General features: G+C 47.5%; 1 protein-coding gene and 1 long non-coding RNA gene across 3 annotated transcripts in view; one reads left to right on the top strand and one right to left on the bottom strand.

Annotated features, from left to right (window-relative positions):
- The first annotated feature begins 304 nt into the window (after positions 1-304).
- Positions 305-20,645, top strand: part of LOC135387775 (uncharacterized) — a 66,284-nt gene continuing 45,943 nt past the window's right edge. The window contains exon 1 of the long non-coding RNA XR_010421252.1: positions 305-404. This is a non-coding gene — a long non-coding RNA (uncharacterized LOC135387775). The remainder of the gene's footprint in view (positions 405-20,645) is intronic.
- LOC135387774 (voltage-dependent calcium channel subunit alpha-2/delta-1-like) overlaps positions 9,316-20,645 on the bottom strand; it is an 84,522-nt gene continuing 73,192 nt past the window's right edge. For both annotated transcript variants that reach the window (XM_064616891.1, XM_064616892.1), the window contains 9 exons: positions 18,555-18,629; positions 18,435-18,505; positions 13,798-13,870; positions 13,697-13,746; positions 13,615-13,641; positions 13,415-13,555; positions 13,244-13,359; positions 13,117-13,193; positions 9,316-13,066 (listed from right to left, as the gene is read on the bottom strand). In XM_064616891.1, the coding sequence (XP_064472961.1) occupies positions 12,971-13,066; positions 13,117-13,193; positions 13,244-13,359; positions 13,415-13,555; positions 13,615-13,641; positions 13,697-13,746; positions 13,798-13,870; positions 18,435-18,505; positions 18,555-18,629 (726 nt within the window). In that variant the 3' untranslated portion in view covers positions 9,316-12,970. The remainder of the gene's footprint in view (positions 13,067-13,116; positions 13,194-13,243; positions 13,360-13,414; positions 13,556-13,614; positions 13,642-13,696; positions 13,747-13,797; positions 13,871-18,434; positions 18,506-18,554; positions 18,630-20,645) is intronic.

Genomic DNA, 20,645 nt, shown 5'->3' with positions numbered 1-20,645 from the left:
CAACAAAGAACTATGCCACCTAGCGAGAGTAGTACACCCTACACCAAGCCCTACACCCCTACACAGACGAATATTTCATAATCTCCTGTCGGTTCCCCGCGGAACCTATTGTATATATTATTTTCTATATTTGTTTCTCTCGCCTGAGGCACCACTTGTGGAGCCCGCCCTGATGCTAAAGGGTCTAGGCGTACCTGAACCTGAACCTGAACCTCTGGCGGATTGAGGGTGCAACCGTACGGTCACCGGCCGCCATCTTGGGAAGCTCAAAACATTGCCGTCCGCCACTCAGCTGCATTGTGTGCATACGCCTTTGCGTAGCATTTTTGTGGTGTCATGCCCGCCTGCTGTGGTTATGGGTGTGCTGACCGTACTGGCAAGGCACCGGGGACGACATTTCACAAGTAAGTGACTTGGTTTTACAAATAAATGCGATTTATTAGTCCACGAGCGGGGTGACAAAACGTTGCTGTTGATGCATGTGCGCGGCACTTTGTGAATCGTATCTCAAGATCTAAGCGTTAAACTTTAAGCCGTACGTTATCTGGATAGAGTCATTGTGATAGTCTAGCCTTCCTGCAGTTCACGGGTATGGTCTCGGCACGCAGCAGGCGTTGAAGTGCGCTTGTCAGCTGTGGTATCTGCGGCTCAGTTTGTTGGTCACGGTATCGACGATTGCTTGCTTGGATTAGCCTTGTCATCCCTTCCGTAATTGATGGCATAAATTGTTCAATGGAGGTTCCCTCACGGCCACCCAGAACATTTAAACAAGATGTGCGGTAAATGTCAGGCGAAAGGACTGGACGCCGTCGACGACATCACTGGTCTGCAGCAAACATTTGAAAAACAAATGCTTCGACAGACGCTGTTCCCAACAAGTTGGACTTCCCAGAACACCTCCAGAAAGTAATAATGCATGCGACATATGTAGAGGCCGGATTTATATGCACTAAAAGCTGCCTTCAGTGCTGATAACTGCTCCAGTCGAGAATTTTTTGGAAGATTCAAACAGGAGGGACGCAAGATAAGATAAAAATATAAGATAAGATAAAAAAAAATCAACGTCGTTTTATACACTAAGTTTCCAAGCTTTTAAGTACAAATTATTGCCAGCATGCTCTGAATGGACGACTGTCGGAAAAAGCCTAGAAGAGTATAGTGGAAAGAGCGGAACCGGTTCAGCCCGATAGCTGAGGAAGGACGAGCGGACGGCTGCTGCTGGATCTCCTGGCGCTGCCGTCCAATTCCCGATAGGGAGCCTCCATGGGTTGCTGCGGAGAAACTGTGAAGCGCCTATGTCCACTGCAGCGTTTTTGCTGTGTTTGCGTGATGCTTTGGTGACTCCGAAAGAAGGCCATGTGTGACGCATCAAAATAGTGAAGCTTCCTGTAAATTTTGCCGGTATTTGAGTGTGCTGGTCCTCGAGGGAGAAGAAGAAAAAGAAGGTGGAGACACATTGCTTCGCGCCCTGTTGCAAGACTGGCTACCCGGGTAGCTTTCTGTCGAGCTCAACAGCTGTGGGCTTAAGGGTCACCATTGCCAGTACGCTATTCTAAGTTCATCGTGACATCACCAAGTCAAGATCCGCTTGAGAACGTTTTTGGCATTGTGAGGCAACCCTCAGGCTGTCACATCCAACACAACAGTTTTTGGTAACTGTTTCTTGCCTTAGCTTTTATAGTATGGCAAAATCTGCTGCAAATGGAAATGCGGAGCCTGGTGTGTTAGATGCTCTGGTCAGTACAAACGGCATAGAGGAATACAAATGCGCAAAGCAGACTCTGATAGGCAAGTTCATTGGAGATGGTGACCTCAGCAGTGCCGAACTTGTCATTGAAAAGTCAACAGACATGGGTATCATCAAGAAGCGACCAGAGTCTTTTTTATATAGCTAAAGAGGGGGGATTTATGCTTTGGTTCGTGGAAATTTGGAAAACGTGTTTACGAGCTGCTTCAGTACGCAGGAACTTCACCATGAAAGCATTATGGACGTCATTTCACTTCTTCATAGAACTCGACAGAGTGCCATTGGTTGCACTGAACATTGCAAGCAACTGAGTACTCAAGTTATGGCATTTTATGTCACCACTAGGCTTCATTTTTTTGTTAAGCCGCTGAATCGAGCCAAAGAACATGACTGTGCAAAATATCTGAAGCTCAGTCGCTGCACATAACTTGTCATTTTTACCTGCGAGTAATTCATTTTGTTCTTTACATTATGTGCATCCAATGTTTCATTTAATTGCAGTTTCATTGTGTTCTTTTTATATATTCATACTCTGTGGACGTTATAATCTTGTGTCTTATACTTGTCAGCGAACTTTACAGCGTCATAGCCTGCGATCATAACATACCTGAAAGCATAGACCTGTCTTAGTAGATATTATGCAGCAGAAAGACAGGGAAACATAGAGGAAGAGACAACACGATGATTGCAAACTCACAACTGAAGATGAAGATGAAGAACATTCCGTGTTCTTCAGTTGTGAGGTTGCAGTCGTCGTGTTGTGTCTTCCTCTATATGTGCCCCTGTCTTTTTGTTGCATAATATCTACTATGTCATGTTACCAACTACCCGAAATATCAACAGTGAACCTGTCTCCCTCATTGCTGCTTCCTGTTTTATGTGCCGGTAGACTGTGTCGTGCAGTAAGACTTTTTGAATAAATAACAAGGAATAATTTACACACACAAATAACAATCCTAGTGCGATAACCGCCGGCGTCAGTTTCTGCTCGGAGTAACTACGCCAGCGCCCCCCAGCGGCATCCGCCTCAAGAGCGTCGCATTTTCCACTACAGTCTTCTAGGGCACTGTAGCAGAGTTATATTTCGGATTTAACCAATTCAAAGAACGGGCTCTTGCCACCGCCAGCTCTTGCGGTATCGGCAGCGGCGCCGCGCCGATCCCTCTTGCATCGGCGGCGTCGGCGAGACTTATGCACTCGACGTCGGCGCACAGCTCTAGTCGAAAGCACCTGACGCAGCAGTGACACCAGCGACGGCCATCGGAGCCAAGCCAAGGCAAACAAGCCTACCGACCGTGTCGGAGGGACCGGAAGCGCCAACAGCAGCGACATCCCTGAAACCGACCCACCTACAACCGCCTCAACCTTCATATACTCTTTTTTGTTTTTTTCTCCTGTCGTTTGCCTGTGGTGCCCTCACGTCACCTGCCTTGACTCAAAAGGGATTAGGCAAACCTAAACTTTTCTTGATTTTCTTTTTTTTTTCAGAGACTTTTCCTGTCTCTACGCCTGTGAAGCTCTTACACGGGCTCCGCCCTGGTCCAAAAGGGATAAGGCGACCCTAGGCAATTTCTAGTCAATTTGTCTAGATCCTCGCTTGTGGTATCTGCTTTTGGTCGGATACCTGCTCTGTTTTGAAAGGGATTAAGCGAATCTGAACCTCCAACACCTACTATTCTCATGTCCGACACTGGAACAAACAAGACCGAAACTGTAACTAATGTTCTCGCTATTGGGCTTCGGCAGCGACTACTAGACACCGAGCATAGACTTTAAGCATAGAGCAGCCAAAGCGCCACCTGGAAGCCCGGCAAAAAGCGTCGAGAGAAAGTTGACGATAGTGTTTCTTTCTTTATTTTTTTCCAGAGACTTTTCCAGTCTCTACGCCTGTGAAGCTCTTACATGAGCTGCGCCCTGATCCCAAAGGGATAAGGCGACCCTGATCCTGACCTGAACCTAATAATAGATGCAATGTAACCCCGAGACTAGAGAACATGAAGAGACAGACACAACACGTGTTGTGTTCGTTTATTCAACTCGCGCGAGTCGGAGTCGTGACGTATGAGAGTCGTCGTACGTCATCGACTCCAGGGACTCGCATCGAGTCGCTGGGAGACACCAGCAGAAAACTTATCGACTCCCGTGCACTTCTAGGTTGATTCCTCCAATTTTCGAACGGGAGACACTGCCATGGCGTCTCCCTGTTTGTAAACAAATGATGTCTTACTGTTCGACAGCGACACGGTATAGTTGAACTACGTTCGAAGCTATAGAGGCGAAAGCCACGGTACTGAGGGGATTACGATGGTCTCTGAAAGGGACACGGCCTTCGGTCCTCCTTTTCTTTCAATAGGAGGCAGCGAACAAGTGCCCATTCGTGAAACTCAGCTTGCGATTTGTTTCGGTTTCAGTTTGTCTACCAACGTCATGATGACGTTTCTCATGTAGAGGTCTATTTTCACCCAGCAAGCTTGTCTACCAACGTCATGATGACGTTTCTCGTGTCGAGGTCTATTTTCACCCAGCAAGAGTCGACTCTCTCGAGTTGCTCGAGACCAATAAACGAACACAAACACCAAGTCCCAGGACAGTCTCCCAGTCATGGCAGTCGATCATGGACAGTCTCTCTGTGTCTGTCCCTCGGACAGGATCGTTACTGACCAAGAAACGAATATCTGAATTGTTTGGGAGTGACCCCTCAACGTGACCACCATGCGACACCGGCGAAATTCAAGATCTCGAACATGTCCTAAGCTCATGCCCTGCACTATATGTACCACCACTGCAAAAATTGCATCGGCAGGTTCTAGCTTCGTTCCATCACGGGTGAGTGATTTTTCGTTCTTTCGTGCGCCACCTAGTTCTATGGCCAGTCGACCGTTTTCCGTGACACGGGTGGACTTCCTACTTCCTCTTGTGAAGAAAGTAGGGAAAGTTGGTGGTGGAGCATGCGACCTGATTGTGAAATCCGCGTCTGGTGCTGAGAAGTCCCTGGGCTCGCTTACGGTGAAGGGCTATGTGATCGAGTTGGTTCAGTCATCTCGGTGCCTGATGGCATTCCTGATGTGGCGGTGTTGGCCGTTCTTACTGAGTACGGTCCTGTCACCAAAGTAACTCCCGAGACGTTCCCTCAGAAGGAGCTAGAGGGTAATCGGCGCGCTCTTATGGAAATGTGGACCCCAGTTCCGAACTTCTTAAGTGTGCGTGGTAAGCGGTTGACCGTCAACTATGATGGTATCAAACGAGTTTGTATGCGGTGTGGCGCAGAGGGCCACTCCCAAAAAGACTGCGCGGCCCCGGTTTCGTGCTCGCTGTGGTGATTTTGGGCATGGGAGGCGCGCCGCGATACTTCATGTGAGCGCTGTGGTGGGGATCATACTCTATCCGAATGTTTGGCTACGACATGGGCATCCCGTGTTTGTGGTGGCGGTGTGCTACCAACTGCTCCCGTTGGAGCGCCTCCCGTGCAGGCGCTCGCGGACGAAAGTGTCACGGCTGAGGTTCAGCGAGAGCGGCTCACGACGACACTGTTAGTGTGGCGGAAGAGCCTTTCGTTGTGAGTGATGGCAGTCATAATGTTAGTGGAGTTAGTGGTGCCGATGCCGGTGACACCGTTGTATGTGTCTCTGCTGTTAGCGCCGTTACCACTCCTGCTAGTCCAGTTAGTGTTACAGCTGTAGTAGTCAGTGGCGGTGCTCTTGATGCAAGAGACGCTTCTCCAGTTGAGCACGCGAGTGCTGTGAGTTGTTGCAAGGATGACAGTGTTGAGTCCTCAGACTCCGAGCGCTTAGTGATTGATGAGGACCCTAAGATAGTGCACGTGGGTGATAGGCATTTTCCAGCTTCTGTCGCTAAACGCGTGTCCTCCGACGGCTCCCAAGAGCATGATGACTATCAAATGGACGATGAGTCCTAGTGTTAAATTCGCTGCATTTCCTTTCTTTGCAATGTCTCTGTTCAGTCTTGCAACCTTAAACGTCCGGGGGTTTAGCAGGGAGGCCAAGCAGCCGGAGGTTGTCGATTGGGCAAAGTTGGCAGGTGTAGACATTCTCCTTCTTCAAGAGACTGGATGCCTTTCCGGGCGCGCGATCAAGTCCCTTGAGGATTCACATGGGCTCAGAGCTTTCTTCAGTCCTGGCTCGCCACACAGGGCTGGCGTGGGTATTTTAGTGTTCCCGTCATTCCGGGGTACCGTCCGATGGTTCGACACAGACACGGAAGGTAGGGGTGTGCGGTGGAATTAGAGTACGGCAATAGTGCTATTCGCATTGTTAATGTTTACGCCCCTACCCGTCGCAGTGAGCGCTCAGATTTCTTTCGCACAATTGACCCTTTTTTCTATTTTAACATAAACTTACTCTCTGCAGCGACTTCAACTCCACGATAGACCGACAGCACGGCAGACAAGCAAATAGAGAACGTGAGCGCTGAGTAAATTCTGTTGGCTTCATTGATGCTTGGTCACACGTCAACGGGAATACCTATGAATTCACCTGGGTTGATTCCCGGGGCCGCCACAGCCGATTCGACAGATTTTACGTCTCGCCAGGATTGTCGGGTTTCTTCTCTCGCTGTGTGACACGACCTGCCGGGGATCTCACGGATCATGCTGGTGTTCTGTTACCTTGATCTGGCCTGCTAAATTTTCGCTCTGGCTCCAGTTTTTGGCGCCTGAACGTGTCTTTGCTCAATGACCCCGAAATTAAAAATGACGCATAAAATTGGATTGCGGATGTTTGTTCCGCGCAAGAATTTGGGCCTAGTCACTGGAAGGCTCTGAAGCTAGATGCAGCACGCCGTTTTCGGCCCGGGGGCAGACAGCGCGCGCGTGAACACCGGCAGTGTAGAGATGCACTCAGGCAGGTGTTAGCTGTGCTTTGCCACCCTGACTCACGCAGTCCTGAATCTGCGTCCGATATCGAGGACGTGCGGAAAATTATGGTTTTGCGTCTGTCTCCTCAATGACTAGCGGGAGTGCCCTGGCATTGATGGCCTACCAGTTGAGTTCTACAAGCGCTTCTGGAACGTAATCGGTTCTTGCATGACTGGAGTTTTTAAAATCTGCTTAACCCAGGGGTTGCTATGCCCTAGCATGCAGAATGGTGGTGGTGTTCTTCTGCGCAAAGACAAGACTCGAAAACTGGACCCAGATGCTTATCGTCCGATTACTTTACTGACGAGCGATTATAAAATCCTAGCTAAAACTATTCTGTTGCGAGTTTCACCTCTGTTGGAGAAGGTGTTACATCCTTGCCAAGCATGTTCTGTCCCCGGCAGGTCCTCAGACCTTCATAGAATCGCTCTTCGCGATGCCATCCAGTATTTTAACAGTGGCCATGCCCCCGCTGTGCTGGCACCCTTCGACCAATCCAAGGCGTGCCAATCAAACAGGTGTGCGACACGCATACCTGGGGACCTCAACGACAAGGACTTCAACACCGTGGACTCCTTACGGCTCACCACGCAGCTGCCACCACCACCTCCTCCTCCTATCCCAGAGTTTGAGGGCTTTGACCCTCCAAGCAATGACTGGCTGGCGGGATTGTCAGGTATGGGGCCTCGGGAAACTCCACCGGTGATCATGGAGTTATCCGGAACCACTGGGGCCCCGAAGGAACGCTACGAGAAGGCCCTGGCGGACATCCCACAAGTGAAGCTCCCGCTCTTCACCGTGCCGAAACTCAAGCCAGAGACGCAGGCCCAGGCCGGGGGGCCGCCAGGAGGTGAGGCTCAACGGAAGGCGACCAACATTCTGGGGCGGGGGGGGGGGGGTGACTGGCGCGGTCGACAGGATTCATCATCCCGTGACTGATCGCATTGGACCTTGATGACTGACACTTTTACTGGTCGCTACGGATACCCACAGCTGCTCCACACTAATCGTTTGAAGATGCACGCAGGTTCGGTGGGTTTGCCTTCGGCTTTCTCCGTGAAATCATGGCGGTTACGACTAGGGCGATGACTAGTCAGGAACAGGCACTTCTGGAGGAATAGGACGGGGATAGCCATAGCGTAGAGGATGATTCGGCCAATCGAATTCGGGAAAAATAATTGGAAATTCAGGCTCTCCAACTGCAAATGGAACTCAAGGGCAGAGAAACTGAACTTGAGAAATTGAAGTTGGAGACACGGTCGTTGGGTGAGTCTGGAGCTCGGAGCTGGTGCGAGCGGACGTTCTGCAATTATAAAACGTTATTGTTATTGCAGACTGGGTCCTTGAATCTTGACTAGTCTCCACCACCAGGACCAAGTACTCTGCGATGCCCAGGCAGCGGTAGTGTCTGCAGTGGAGCCCATGGTCGCCCTTGTCGAAAAGTGTGTGGTGGCAGACCCGGAGCATCTACGACCCCCTGGGAAAAGGCCTAGGAGATAGCTGGGCAGAGCGGCGGGTCGTCGCTGGCAATTAGACCGCTGCCCTCTCCCACCTTGGCAGGCTCTTCGTCTTCGTCTGGTCGGAACGCCGGGAGAGCGTCCTGACCACGGCCGTAGTCTACGGGAGGCTCAAAAATTACTGCTGGGGGTCACGGTGTTTGGCGTCCCACAAACAGACAACAGTTGTCCGTGAAGCTCTGCTGCATTATTAGCCGGTCACAAGTGTGGTCTTTGCAAGGCATATATTAACTCATTGTGTACAAGCCGTGTACATTGTGTACAACTATTCTTTCAATAGAATAGAATATATCAAAAGTTCCATGGATGACGTATAGTACGCATTTCATTCATTCCATTTCGTTTTTCCGTCCGTGTTTCGTTTCGGGGCGTCATGTGCTTAGGGATCACCATGGAAAGCAAGACCAAAGAAGTTGTATGGTACGGGCAAATCTCAGACTGTGCCTTCCAGGACCAAAACGTAGACGCCTGCCCTGGTCCTGACCTAAATGGCAGCTGTCCTGGGCTCCATGTTGGGCAAGGAGCCTCACTTGGGGGAAGAATGGGCCACCCACATGTTCGGCTCCGGGTTCTTGACTCGGCTTAAGACCAGCGTAAGATACAAGAACCGGCGCCGCAACGGAACCGACTGCTGGGCTCCAGTGCTTGCCCCCGCCCAGACTGACCAGCCCTTTCCCTGCAGATCCTTTCCTGGTGGGCCGCAGGGAAGGATACACACTATTTCCTCATCGCCTGTCGGGAAACTAGCTGTTTGCCACCGAGCTTTGTCTCGACTCGCAAAGCACCCTTGGATCCTGCAGACGATTTCAGGTTCCAGCGCAGGCCACTATAAAGGCTTTGAACGAGTTGTTATGCAAAGAGGCCGTATCCGCCATTCGCGACGCTCACTTTCTGTCTCCTTTCCTGGTTGTCCTAAGGAAGGACTCCTGTTGGAGGCCTATCCAAAACTTGAAGCAGTTGATCCTCCACAAGCATTTCAAGATGGAAGGTTTCGGACTCTGTGAAAGGACTGCTCCTATCATCGCTATAACTGCGGGGGAGGGTGGTGCATATAAACTTTTCCAATTGCGATGTTTGATGTTTTCAATGGATTGCTGTTGACGTTTGCAATTGATGGTTGTGTACTCCAGTGAAAGAGGCTTTTTCCTGCAAGTAGAAAGAGAGACTCACCTTTGAGATAGAATAACATCCTTTAATATCCTTTTCACTGGCGTTAATATAACGTAGCTCGCAGCTGTACACCTCGCTTTCCGTAGCAACAATACACTGACTACAACAAATTCTACAAAACCTCCCTGACTATCATCGTATCTGCTATAATTGTGGGGGAGGGTGGTGCATATAAACTTGCACACAGGATTTCCACTAAAATATCACACCAAATCACTCGCACCATATTTACACTCTCCGAAACATTTTCCCCCTACACAGTGAAAAAAGTACTGGTTTTTGTTAGCCACCCTGTACTTTATATTGCCTATCTATGTTATTTGCGCCTTTGATTTCATTCATAAGGCGAGTCTATTTTTCAAGGAGGGAAACACTGGTGGAGTGGCATTCTAAAGATTTCAGGTCGGAACTAGTTGCGGGGAAACACATTGACAGCACCGGGACAGAATACATCGAGCCAAGTGCTAGAACTGCTTCGTATATAAAAATACAAAGAGGATCGTGAAAAAATATGCGTCGTCATCGGCGGGAAAACAAATTGTTTTTTTGTTCACCACGGGCCACGTGGTTCGTTTAGTTTTAGCGTGGAATTGGTCCGTTTACAGACTACAATAAAGTAGGAAAGCACCTTGTGTATCACAGCGAATCCACGTCAAATTTACCTTCAAAGTCTATTTATTATTAGTGGTGCTCTTCAGCAAAAGAAAGCCGCGATTACGGATCAAAGCCAAGATACAACGAAAGAGTTTTTTGAGCGCTGTCTGCAAAAATAATCTCAATGGTCCGCGTAGCAATGACTTTGAGGAGGGCGAGGTAGCAACCTTCACAAGTTGCTAGAAAAAACAAAGCGTCGTCTGGCAAACAAGTTCACTCTGTGGCTTTCAGAACATGTATATATTTTTGTCACGGATGGCTTTCAGAGTTGAGTCCCAACGAAACTGCTGCCGTTTCTCTCACACATAACTACGTTTTCACGGCGGTTATAGTATATGTTAGGCCTAGATATTTGGAAACTGTCCATTGCGAATAGTTTCAATCCCACCAAGACTGTCTGAGAATCCGAGTCATCGTTTACTGCCACAGAGTGGTCTGTACTTCGAAAGGAACTTTCTACTGACCAGCGAAAAATAGTTTGTCATAATAAATAGTTGTAAATATAAGTGTGAGCTCTGTGACTTGGAAGCCCGAGTTTGGCGCGCCTTGCTGACGGCTTCCTTCTTGTGCTCCTCAACAATGGATTGTCCTCCGATATTTCCTTTCTGTAATTTGGACATGGAAGCCGTCTGAGCAGGACCCGCTACAACAACAGTGGGGGAACACAAACACTCATTAACATCAATAGAGGGTTTACAGACATCAACTTTTTTCCTTTGACGCCTTTCCATAAGCACTTTTGGGGACAGGATGCCTACTTTGAATAGGATGGCCATTATCCAAACAAACTCTGCTTCGAAATGTCCACTCCAAGAAAATACCTTCTAGCTCTGCAATGAAATATGCAATGTCTGATGCAAAGCAGAGCCTGTCTATAGTCTGCCGAAGCTCAGTTCGTCGGTTATTCGTGAGGGTCAATCACTTTCTTACAGGGAGAATACAAGGAGATTCAACTGACAGAGAATATTAAGGCTGGCCCTCAATGTATCCGGTGAGCCGGGATTCGGTAAACTAGGTTCATGATGGGTACACAACCATAGGCGATCTAATAACCTACTGTGAAAAAATGGCTGAATGACATTGTCCAAATGATCACACCGGCAATAGAATGTGCTTTAGATGACACCTCTCTATCTTGATATTATGAGCGCAACGGCCCTACCACCAACTGAGTCTTGACACGACAGAGAGAGGTCATCAACACATTCTGGTCACAAACAAGTCTTAACTGACGTTCCTTACTAGAACTAAGTTCCCGCAAAAAACAGCACGAAAATGGAATGAGCAGGTGCTTTTGTTGCGAACATAGTTGGATAGTTGATAAGAACAAAATGTATACGTTACAAAAGACATTCTACGTGCTACAGGTAATCGTACAACAGAGCTACTGTTGAAATTTAACATTGTAAGTACTACTTTAATTTATACTACATAAGGTATAAAAAGACGGCAATAAATGCCGCCAACCTTAGTGGGTCTACATTTGAATTCGTGTATGCCTATATTCTAGTATGCATTTTGAACATTGGCATGTTTCCAGGTTTTGCACAACATATGCTATACAAAATTGCTTTAAAGGGATACTCCGGAACGATCGGTGAAACACATCCTAGTTGGTGCATAACATCAACTTTCTTTCTCATGTGACGAATTATGCCTCAAATAAGCGAACAATGAAACCGAAACAAGAATGTGGAGAGGAGTCTCAAAAACTTTCCCTTCCGAATGTCAACGCGTTACGTCACCCTGCATGGAGTAGACCGTAGTCTACCACGCCGGTCATAGCCGCTGCGTTACATTCCCGGAACAAAACAATGGAAGAAGATGGAAAGAAACATCAGCAATGGGTATGACGTCGTCCGAGCAGAGAAAGGATTTCCATCGACGTTCGGTGGGAGCCAGAGCTTTGCAAATTTCCAAAGTCGTTTTCAAGCGAGATATTTCACAACTGTGTTCAGTTGGTGGAAATAATTGTGCTTGAAATCCATTTGGTTCCGAAGTCTCCCTGAGGTATATACCTTTCGCGTATCTCGCGGAAGCAGCTACCAGACATAACTACTCAAAGTTACGTTTATATTATTTATACACCTTTTCTACCAGTATGGATTTTATGCGTGTACTTTTATGGCACTTTTGCGAACTTCGTAATGTGTATCCTTTTTGGTGTCCCAGATTGCCTTCCCCCCATATGTGTACTATTCAGGTTCTTCAGCCGGTGCTACTCTGTATCAGATGCTGCTGTCACCTAAACTTTTAGGGGACTCGTCAAGCTGTTTTCGTCGACCCCACCCATCGCTGAATGAGAAATAAACAAGTGAATTGAATTAAGCAGGGGGATGTGACATTCGTGCAATAATATCCCTAAGTCATGTGTGTATCAGCCAAGTTGTATCAACATCCGGGAACACAAAGGAAGGCACATACGCTGCTGCACAACTGAATATTATGGAAAGAAAAGGGTCTCGTTAGGAGAGATTGTCTCGCTCTCGGTAGCAGACGATCCTCGAAAGTGCTCCGCTGACCTGACAAGCGAGATCACCACAGCACTAATTTTTGCGACGAAAGAGATTTAGGCTGTATGCGTTAAAGGGCCACCACAGCCTGAGCTCAAAGGGGCGGTCGGCATCCCTGGTTGTATAAAGAGGTTAAAAAAACATCTTGGCCTGCACTTTTATCAATATGACTTTAGATGACGCGGATTAGAGCAACGCGCCACAAAGAATGTCAGTATAGTTGCTGGAAGGACCTTCTTGGTGTCACCTACGGAATGCATTTGAAATAAATCAATGGGAATGCGTGTAGTATACAACGGGTAAGGAGTCTACATCTATGCCACTCAACCGCAACAACTGAACAAGATGTCACGTATGATACACATTAAGAAACGGAGCAGTCCTTCTCCTCTACATAATGGAAAACTAGGATGGATGCTGTCCTTGAGTGCTTGGATGACGGCGTGGACTAGGAGAGCAGAATTTGCAAACAGGAGAAGGTGGTTGTCAGGCGTGCTCATTGGGCGGCTATGATGGCGATGCTTAGGAGGATGACGGCTGGGAAAGCACCACCGGTTGCTGGTGAGGTGCCACCACATACGTTGTAGTTCTCCTGCGTCAAGTACTTTTCAAAACATGCCTCCGTAGAAGTAAAAGGAGTACCCTTGGGTGTTGAGCGTAACATTTGTCTGGTCGCCGTCTATAGCGTAGTGGATGTTGGCAGGGTGCTGGATCGTCCACTGGAAGAAACATTCATGACGTCCACGATGTTTGAAAACGCGTTTAATACCTTCAATAGGAGCCTGTAGAGGTGTAGGGGGCGGATTGCAGAAGACGGGTGAACAGGGCATGGCAGAGATGACAAAGATGACGTTAGTGTAACCCACTTGTGCCACGCCATATTCCCTGCAATGAGTGGACCCATCTGAACGCAACTGTCAGACGGGTACGTCTCCCGTACCTAGAGCAATTTCCGCATTCAATGTTGCCTATCAAGTAGTCGATTCTGTTCTTGAAGTAATATAGTGCTTGTCGCGTGGTGCACACGCGGTATTCCTCCGGTTCGTATGCCGTATCCCCAGCCACAAAGCTTGCCAGCCAACTTTGGAAGCGATATTTAACGATGACCACTAGACGAGTTAGGATGGAAAATATACTTACGAATATACCCAGAACTTGATGAGTTTCCTGGAAATATTTCAGTCTCTGAGCTTTCTCGCTCCATAGCTCCATAGCAACTCACCAGGACGTCAAGTCCAAGATCCAAGTGACGGCGCTTAACAGGTTTCCCATCTGTTGATCGTTGTTTGGTTACACTTTATATGACCAATTAGGAATGAATACCTGTGTGGATGGTGAACCTGCTGTGTACTTGCGCTCCCTCGGGCATCGGGACTCTGTCTGGAGCTCTTCAAACCTGCAAGAAAACAAACCGTGATCCTGCCATCAAGGAACCTAGGCGTACCACTGCTTTATACGGGTTTATATCACAACACACATCTTAAAACGAGGCTCAGCAATCATTGTTATTCCATGAAGCATCTCTTGCAACTATTCAGTCAACGTCGTGTGGAGGTGATTCCGCAACTGTGCTGGAGCGTAACTTTGACCTATTCAGGTTCATCACAGAAAACGCAGACGTATGTTGACACAGTTGTCTCGAAATGTGTTGTACCGACCATGGAGATATTTGTACGCGACACCATACATGTTTTGAGATACTTCCGTCCATGTAAGAATAAAACGAAGCTGCACCAACTTAAGCCAAGTTGTTCTTATCGGTGCGTGGCACAGCAGGTCAATCGGTTCCATTTGTTTGTCGTCAGGAGCGTTGTCAACAACTGCGGAATACGGCGAGCTCCGTTTCAAGTCTCCGGCACTCGAAGAATCTGTACTGGAATTTACCCGGGAGATCACCAAGCCGAACCACTCCGTTTCTGGTGGCATTGGAGGCACCAATATTCCAAATCGGGGCTTTGCTCAGAAATTTTGGTAGGGATATCGATAAAGCAAAAATCAGACACAAGGACAGATTTACAGAGCCATCAGCGAAGACGACGAAAGCAACACAGACAACGGCGAAGTTCGCTATTGTCATGTGACAGCCGACCCTCTTTGTCAGAGAGTCATCGGCTGGTCAGTGGGAACAGTGGGTCTAATGCGTTAGAATTAGAAGCCCCATTATTTCGGTGTCGTAGCGGCGTGAGTCAGGTGTTCGTGTACAGCGAATCACGGCGTCAGACTCTCTGTGAGTTTCAAGAGCGGCTGAGCTTAAACTGGAACGTGGGTCCCAGACTTTCTACTAGTGGTTCTACTTCAACTGCAAAGGAGCGGAAGTAACGGAACGCTGGAGCTAGACTGAGACTGAACAGGAGAGGCAACTTCGGTTAGCAGCGGAAGCTCAAGTAAAGCGTAAGAAGCGTGCTGCTGAAGAAGCAGCAACGTTTAGCAGCAAGAGCTGAAACTACCCGTCGAAAGCGTGACCAGAAGTGCAAGTTGACGGCTTCTGGTCCTCTAATATCAACGATGTACTTTAGGAAAGAACAAAGAAGTAAGTAGATCACTGTAAAGAAATGTGTCTGTCCTAATTATATCTAGGTAATGTTTACATCGTATTCTGTGTGCACGAAAGAGCAAATAATACAAGTAAGTCATACAAACATAGAATTACACTCAACTGTCACGGTAGGTAAATTGTCGAAAAAGAAGCCGTTATGCGATCGAACAAGCAGACTAATAGTTAATCAAAGAAGCATAACAATACATAACAAAGTATATAAGAAGCAGAAAAGAAGCAAGACAAAGGTCTAATGCTAACGCAATGTCATCGCATTTATTACATTCAAATTTTTCTGACAAACCGCACGAGTACAGAGCCCAACTCCAGAGCTGTTCATGTAGGGGCCACGCGGGCCGCCACTTTAACTTCGGCCCATGTATAGCGAAGGACAGACAAGTAGCGGCAACGGTATACACAGCACATAAGGGTTACTGAAGATAAGATAAACAGAGGGGAGGCGTCACTTATTTCGTGCTAATCAAGTTATTGTAACCGTGTGCAAAGATACAGATTTAGCAACATGTACCAAAATCACAGGTGGGATAGGGAAGGCACCATCGGAAGACGACAACAAGTGGAAAGTCAAGTATCCAAATCACCCTGTCGGAAATAGGACACAGTCAGGCGCTCAAAACACAAGTAGCAGGAAATATATCCTCTTGAACCTTTCGAGTTTCACCTCCGGGGAGTGGCACAACTAGTTAGTGATGCCATTGTGCACAAACACTCGATTTGTGGGAACAACAGAAGAGGGAAGCGCGGGCCGACGATGCCGAGGTGGACCGTGGTGAGGCGGGCATCAGGGGCGGCGAACTTGCCGAGAGGGCTGAAGGGGCGCCGGTGGACCTTGGAACGCTGGCAAGCGAGGCAACTTCGTACCCGGATGTCGCGGTTCATGGAAGGCCATACGAAGCGATGAGACTGTGGAGCGAAGTAAACAAGGTGTTCACACCACAATTTACGGGAAAGAACTGAGGGTTTATTGCAGTGGCGGTTGCCACCAAAAACGAAAGTGGAAAAACGTGCAGCGTGCAGGCCGCGGCTTAACGATGGCGATGCGGGCTGCTACAAGACGTTGGGTAGCCTTGATGAGCCAGATCATGCAGGGAAGAAAAGACTGCACGCCAGGGGAACGAGGGGGCGTGGCGACCAGAGGACACGTCACAAAAACGCTTCAGCTTGCAGCCAGGAAGAGGAACGTCTTGGAGGTGAAGGGAGGAGGACTCACGCTCTCGAAAAGTGCCTGTGTTGAAGCCAGAGCCTCAGGCGCAGATAATGACGAAGGACGGCTCAAGGCGTCGGCCGAGCAGTTTTGCGAGCCCTTGACGAACTGTATGTCGGCGCCGAATTGAGCCAGGAAAGCAAGATGCCTATTCTCGCGTGGGGAATACTTGCTGCTGGCGGATCCAAAGGTGTAGGCCAACGGCTTATGACCCGTCAAGAAAATGCCGGACAACAAGAAAGGTACCGAGAAGCTCGCGGCCGAAGGTGCTGTATCGAGAAGGCTACTGGAGCACAGCACCAACAGCCAAGTTGGACCATAAGGCCATATATAGGACTGTTGCGCTCAAGTTTGCCCGGCGACGCGAGCGCCAATCGGGACACAAGCGGGCCAAGCATGTATCGTGGTTAAATATGCCGCCTTTCAGATTGCCAACGCACGGCAAACCACAACACAGTACTGTTGCGTCGTTGGCTACCATAACACATTTCAAAAAATCAAGTTTTTATCGCTTGCTTGGAAAACCTTGGGAGACAGAAAGGCGGAAAGCGTTAATTGCTTCTGTATACATTGGCGTCTGTAGAAAGACCGCAAAGTTTCCGCCTGGAGACAATATAGAGTTATATCGAAACAACCTGCGGTACAAATTTACTTGGATATATCACACATTCTGCCAAATAATCATTACTTTCTAACATAACGTATGCAGATTAGAGGGAAATATGAAAGGCTTACAGTGGGCATCGACTCACACCGGTTCTTCTTAATGCTATGTTCGAGGCATAGGAGAAGTTACCCGTCAAAAAGAACTCGTTATAAGTTAAGTTACCGTGTGAAAAATGTAACTAAGTTAATAACCAAGTTCTTCAGTCTGAAATGTAACTCGCAGTTACTGAGTTACTTAAAAAAAGAACGAGTTACTTCCAAGTTACTTCGGCCACAAAATAGCATTACGCAGGTGCTGCGCGCGTGAGCATTTGGGTTAGACATTGAGCTGCCTGCGGAGGAGTGCAACACGCTTAGATCGTTTTCGTTTATGTCCAACAATGGACCTCTCCCTGTTTGTAAACAAATGACGTCATAGTGTTCGACAGCGCCAAAATTTGGTAGAATTGAACTAGGCTCGAAGCTAGAGGTGAACAAGGTCGCGCCCGAAAGCCACGGTCTTGAGGGGATTACGACCCTCATGCAGTCCTACTTTTCTTTCAATAGGAGGCAGCGAACACAGCCCTCTCCTTCCGATTTGTTTCGGTTTCAGTCTGTCTACCAATGTCATGATGACGTTTCTCTGGTAGAGGTCTATTGGAACGCTTTGGATCTTCAGCTTCATTTCAATGGCAGCGGTTCTTACTTCCTGAATAAAACACTGTCATTGATTGAATATCACGTTTTATGGCAAAAAAATGCCATGAAGGAACTGGAGAGAAAGCAAGAAAATATGTGGACGCGAGTGAAAAGCGAGTTAAAAGCAGTGATGGCCAGTAGTTAACTGCTTAAAAAGTAGTTATCAACTACTTGCAGAAATGTAGTGCAACTACTAGTTAAACTACTAGTTCGAGTAGTTAACTACACTAGTTAGGTTACTGCAGGCGCCAGCTACTTCCGATGTTGCCGCAAGCTTTACGGCACGATTGTATTTCCGAGTTTTACGTTGAGCTACTTGTCTGATGAGAACGGAGGTGCAGAGCAATTGTGCCGTGCATGTATACTAAATCTTCATTTGGATCACTGCTCGTGATTCATATTTAGGTGTCCAAGAACACTATAGAATGGGATTGGTGTTGACGGACAACGTCAAGTAGTTATAGATGTAGTTAAAATACATTGCAGTAGTTAAAGAAGTAGTTTTAGCTACCTCCCCTGAAAAGTAGTTGAAACACTAGTTTCCATCGCGATGTAGTTAGTAGTATAGTTAAACTACTGTAGAAGTAGTTAGTGGCCATCACTGGTTAAAAGTAGCTTGGAACTTAAGCAAGTTTGGCAAAGTTACCTGAAAAAGGAACGAGTTCCTCTGAAAGTTACCACGGCGCAAAAGTACCGAGTTAAGTTACAAGCTCGAACTCTGCTCTCACGGCCACTCACGGAGTGACGTCATGTCATCTTTAAAATTGATGAATATCTAATTAATTAGCCGAGTAGATTGCCAGCCGATGGCGAACACATTTGTCTCTCGGTGCCAGAACAATCCCAAGTACTTACTTGTAATAGACAGATTTCTTGAGCATGTCGTCCATGAGTTCGGGATCGACGCTTCCCAGGAATTTTCCTACCTGAAAGGTTTCTTTGTGATACAAACGAAATCTTTGAATAGGAACTTACGTTCTCCGAATGATCGTCGCTGCTTGAAGTTAGAATGAATCCACCATCATCAAGGAGGTAGCAGACAACGTACTCCTGCATTTTACGCAAGCAGTTACATTAGCCAACATGAATTTCCATGACGGAAGGGACACTTGTGGCGCAGTCTAGTGACATTGCCACCAAGTACATTTAGAGGCAAGGGGGTTTCATGTATTGTTATCAAGTAGGCAGTATAAAGATGCTGCGGGGATAAAGCCACCCTACATGTGCTTTAAAGAAATAAAGGGGAACTCGTGTTGCAGGGTTTGGTATACAGTCGCAGTTATTGCGGAGAAGAATATGAGTTTGCCTTTAGCTGGGTTATCAACCCGGCGTTTCTTTATGCTAGCTTACATTGCCGTTGTCTATCTGGAGAGAATCTCGAGCGCCCCAATTTCTCAACAATAGCATTCTACAAATGAAATGAAAACATTTATTCGATTGAGAATAAACCAGAAAACAAGCAATGAGGGTACGCTTCGAAATCCGCGCGGCTAAAATGCGCGCTTCTGGGTTTCATCTCTGTCGACGTCGCCCATTCGTGGAGCCATAACTTTATTTTTAATATGAAGAATGAGGAGCTTCTTCGCCAGGAAGACGCAGGAAAGAAAGCGCAGTGAATCGAAAATGCTTAACCGCCATTATTGAATTAAAATATTGGACAACCGCGAGTGACATAATATTCCCGAGAAAGTAACGTTTTCCTCGTGGAGGTTTTTTCAACTGCAAATGCATTAACCGCGGGTGCGCGCATATATTCAATATCCGCATGGATGCACCTAATCTCAACAAGCACAGCAACATACTCATTCCTTTTTAATTCAGCTATAGGACGCTACTGATGATAAATTAAGATTCTCTTCAGATAGCGGCATTGCGGTGGACACCATCATATAGATTGCATAATTGCCGTTTTGATAACGCAACGCTCACCCCACCAGTTCTGACAGACCAAACATACTTTTACTTTATTTCTACTGAGTATCGCTAAGAATCTACAAAGCTACGCCGAATCCAGTGAAAGAGACCGTATATTGCGCCATATCAGACTAGTGTCAGTAGCTAACAGTAATATACCTTACGAACACAAGAATCATCATGTAAGCCAAACCAAAGCTGCGGCCCCATGACGACCACATAGGGCATTGTGTTGGCACTCGGGGTTCCGGGCTGCGTCAAAGGGAGAAACATAGACGTTTCACGCAATCACTCACACATGCATACATCCCCCATTTTGTCACCTGAGCCTACGAGACGGTCACAGGAGTTTGAGTTGTCATCAGGGAAAGCTAGTTTTGCTTTTTCTCCTATTGAAGACTGGAGAATGGGACAACCCCAATTACAGGAGTATGTATTGTCGTCGCCATATCAGACTAGTGTCAGTAGCTAACAGTAATATACCTTACGAACACAAGAATCATCATGTAAGCCAAACCAAAGCTGCGGCCCCATGACGACCACATAGGGCATTGTGTTGGCACTCGGGGTTCCGGGCTGCGTCAAAGGGAGAAACATAGACGTTTCACGCAATCACTCACACATGCATACATCCCCCATTTTGTCACCTGAGCCTACGAGACGGTCACAGGAGTTTGAGTTGTCATCAGGGAAAGCTAGTTTTGCTTTTTCTCCTATTGAAGACTGGAGAATGGGACAACCCCAATTACAGGAGTATGTATTGTCGTCGCCATATCAGACTAGTGTCAGTAGCTAACAGTAATATACCTTACGAACACAAGAATCATCATGTAAGCCAAACCAAAGCTGCGGCCCCATGACGACCACATAGGGCATTGTGTTGGCACTCGGGGTTCCGGGCTGCGTCAAAGGGAGAAACATAGACGTTTCACGCAATCACTCACACATGCATACATCCCCCATTTTGTCACCTGAGCCTACGAGACGGTCACAGGAGTTTGAGTTGTCATCAGGGAAAGCTAGTTTTGCTTTTTCTCCTATTGAAGACTGGAGAATGGGACAACCCCAATTACAGGAGTATGTATTGTCGTCGCCATATCAGACTAGTGTCAGTAGATAACAGTAATGTACCTTACGAACACAAGAATCATC

Source organism: Ornithodoros turicata, chromosome 3, assembly GCF_037126465.1.
Source record: "Ornithodoros turicata isolate Travis chromosome 3, ASM3712646v1, whole genome shotgun sequence".
Taxonomy (NCBI): Eukaryota; Metazoa; Arthropoda; class Arachnida; order Ixodida; family Argasidae; genus Ornithodoros; species Ornithodoros turicata.
The sequence above is the reverse complement of the archived record's forward strand: the minus strand, read 5'-3'. Positions and strand labels throughout refer to the sequence as shown.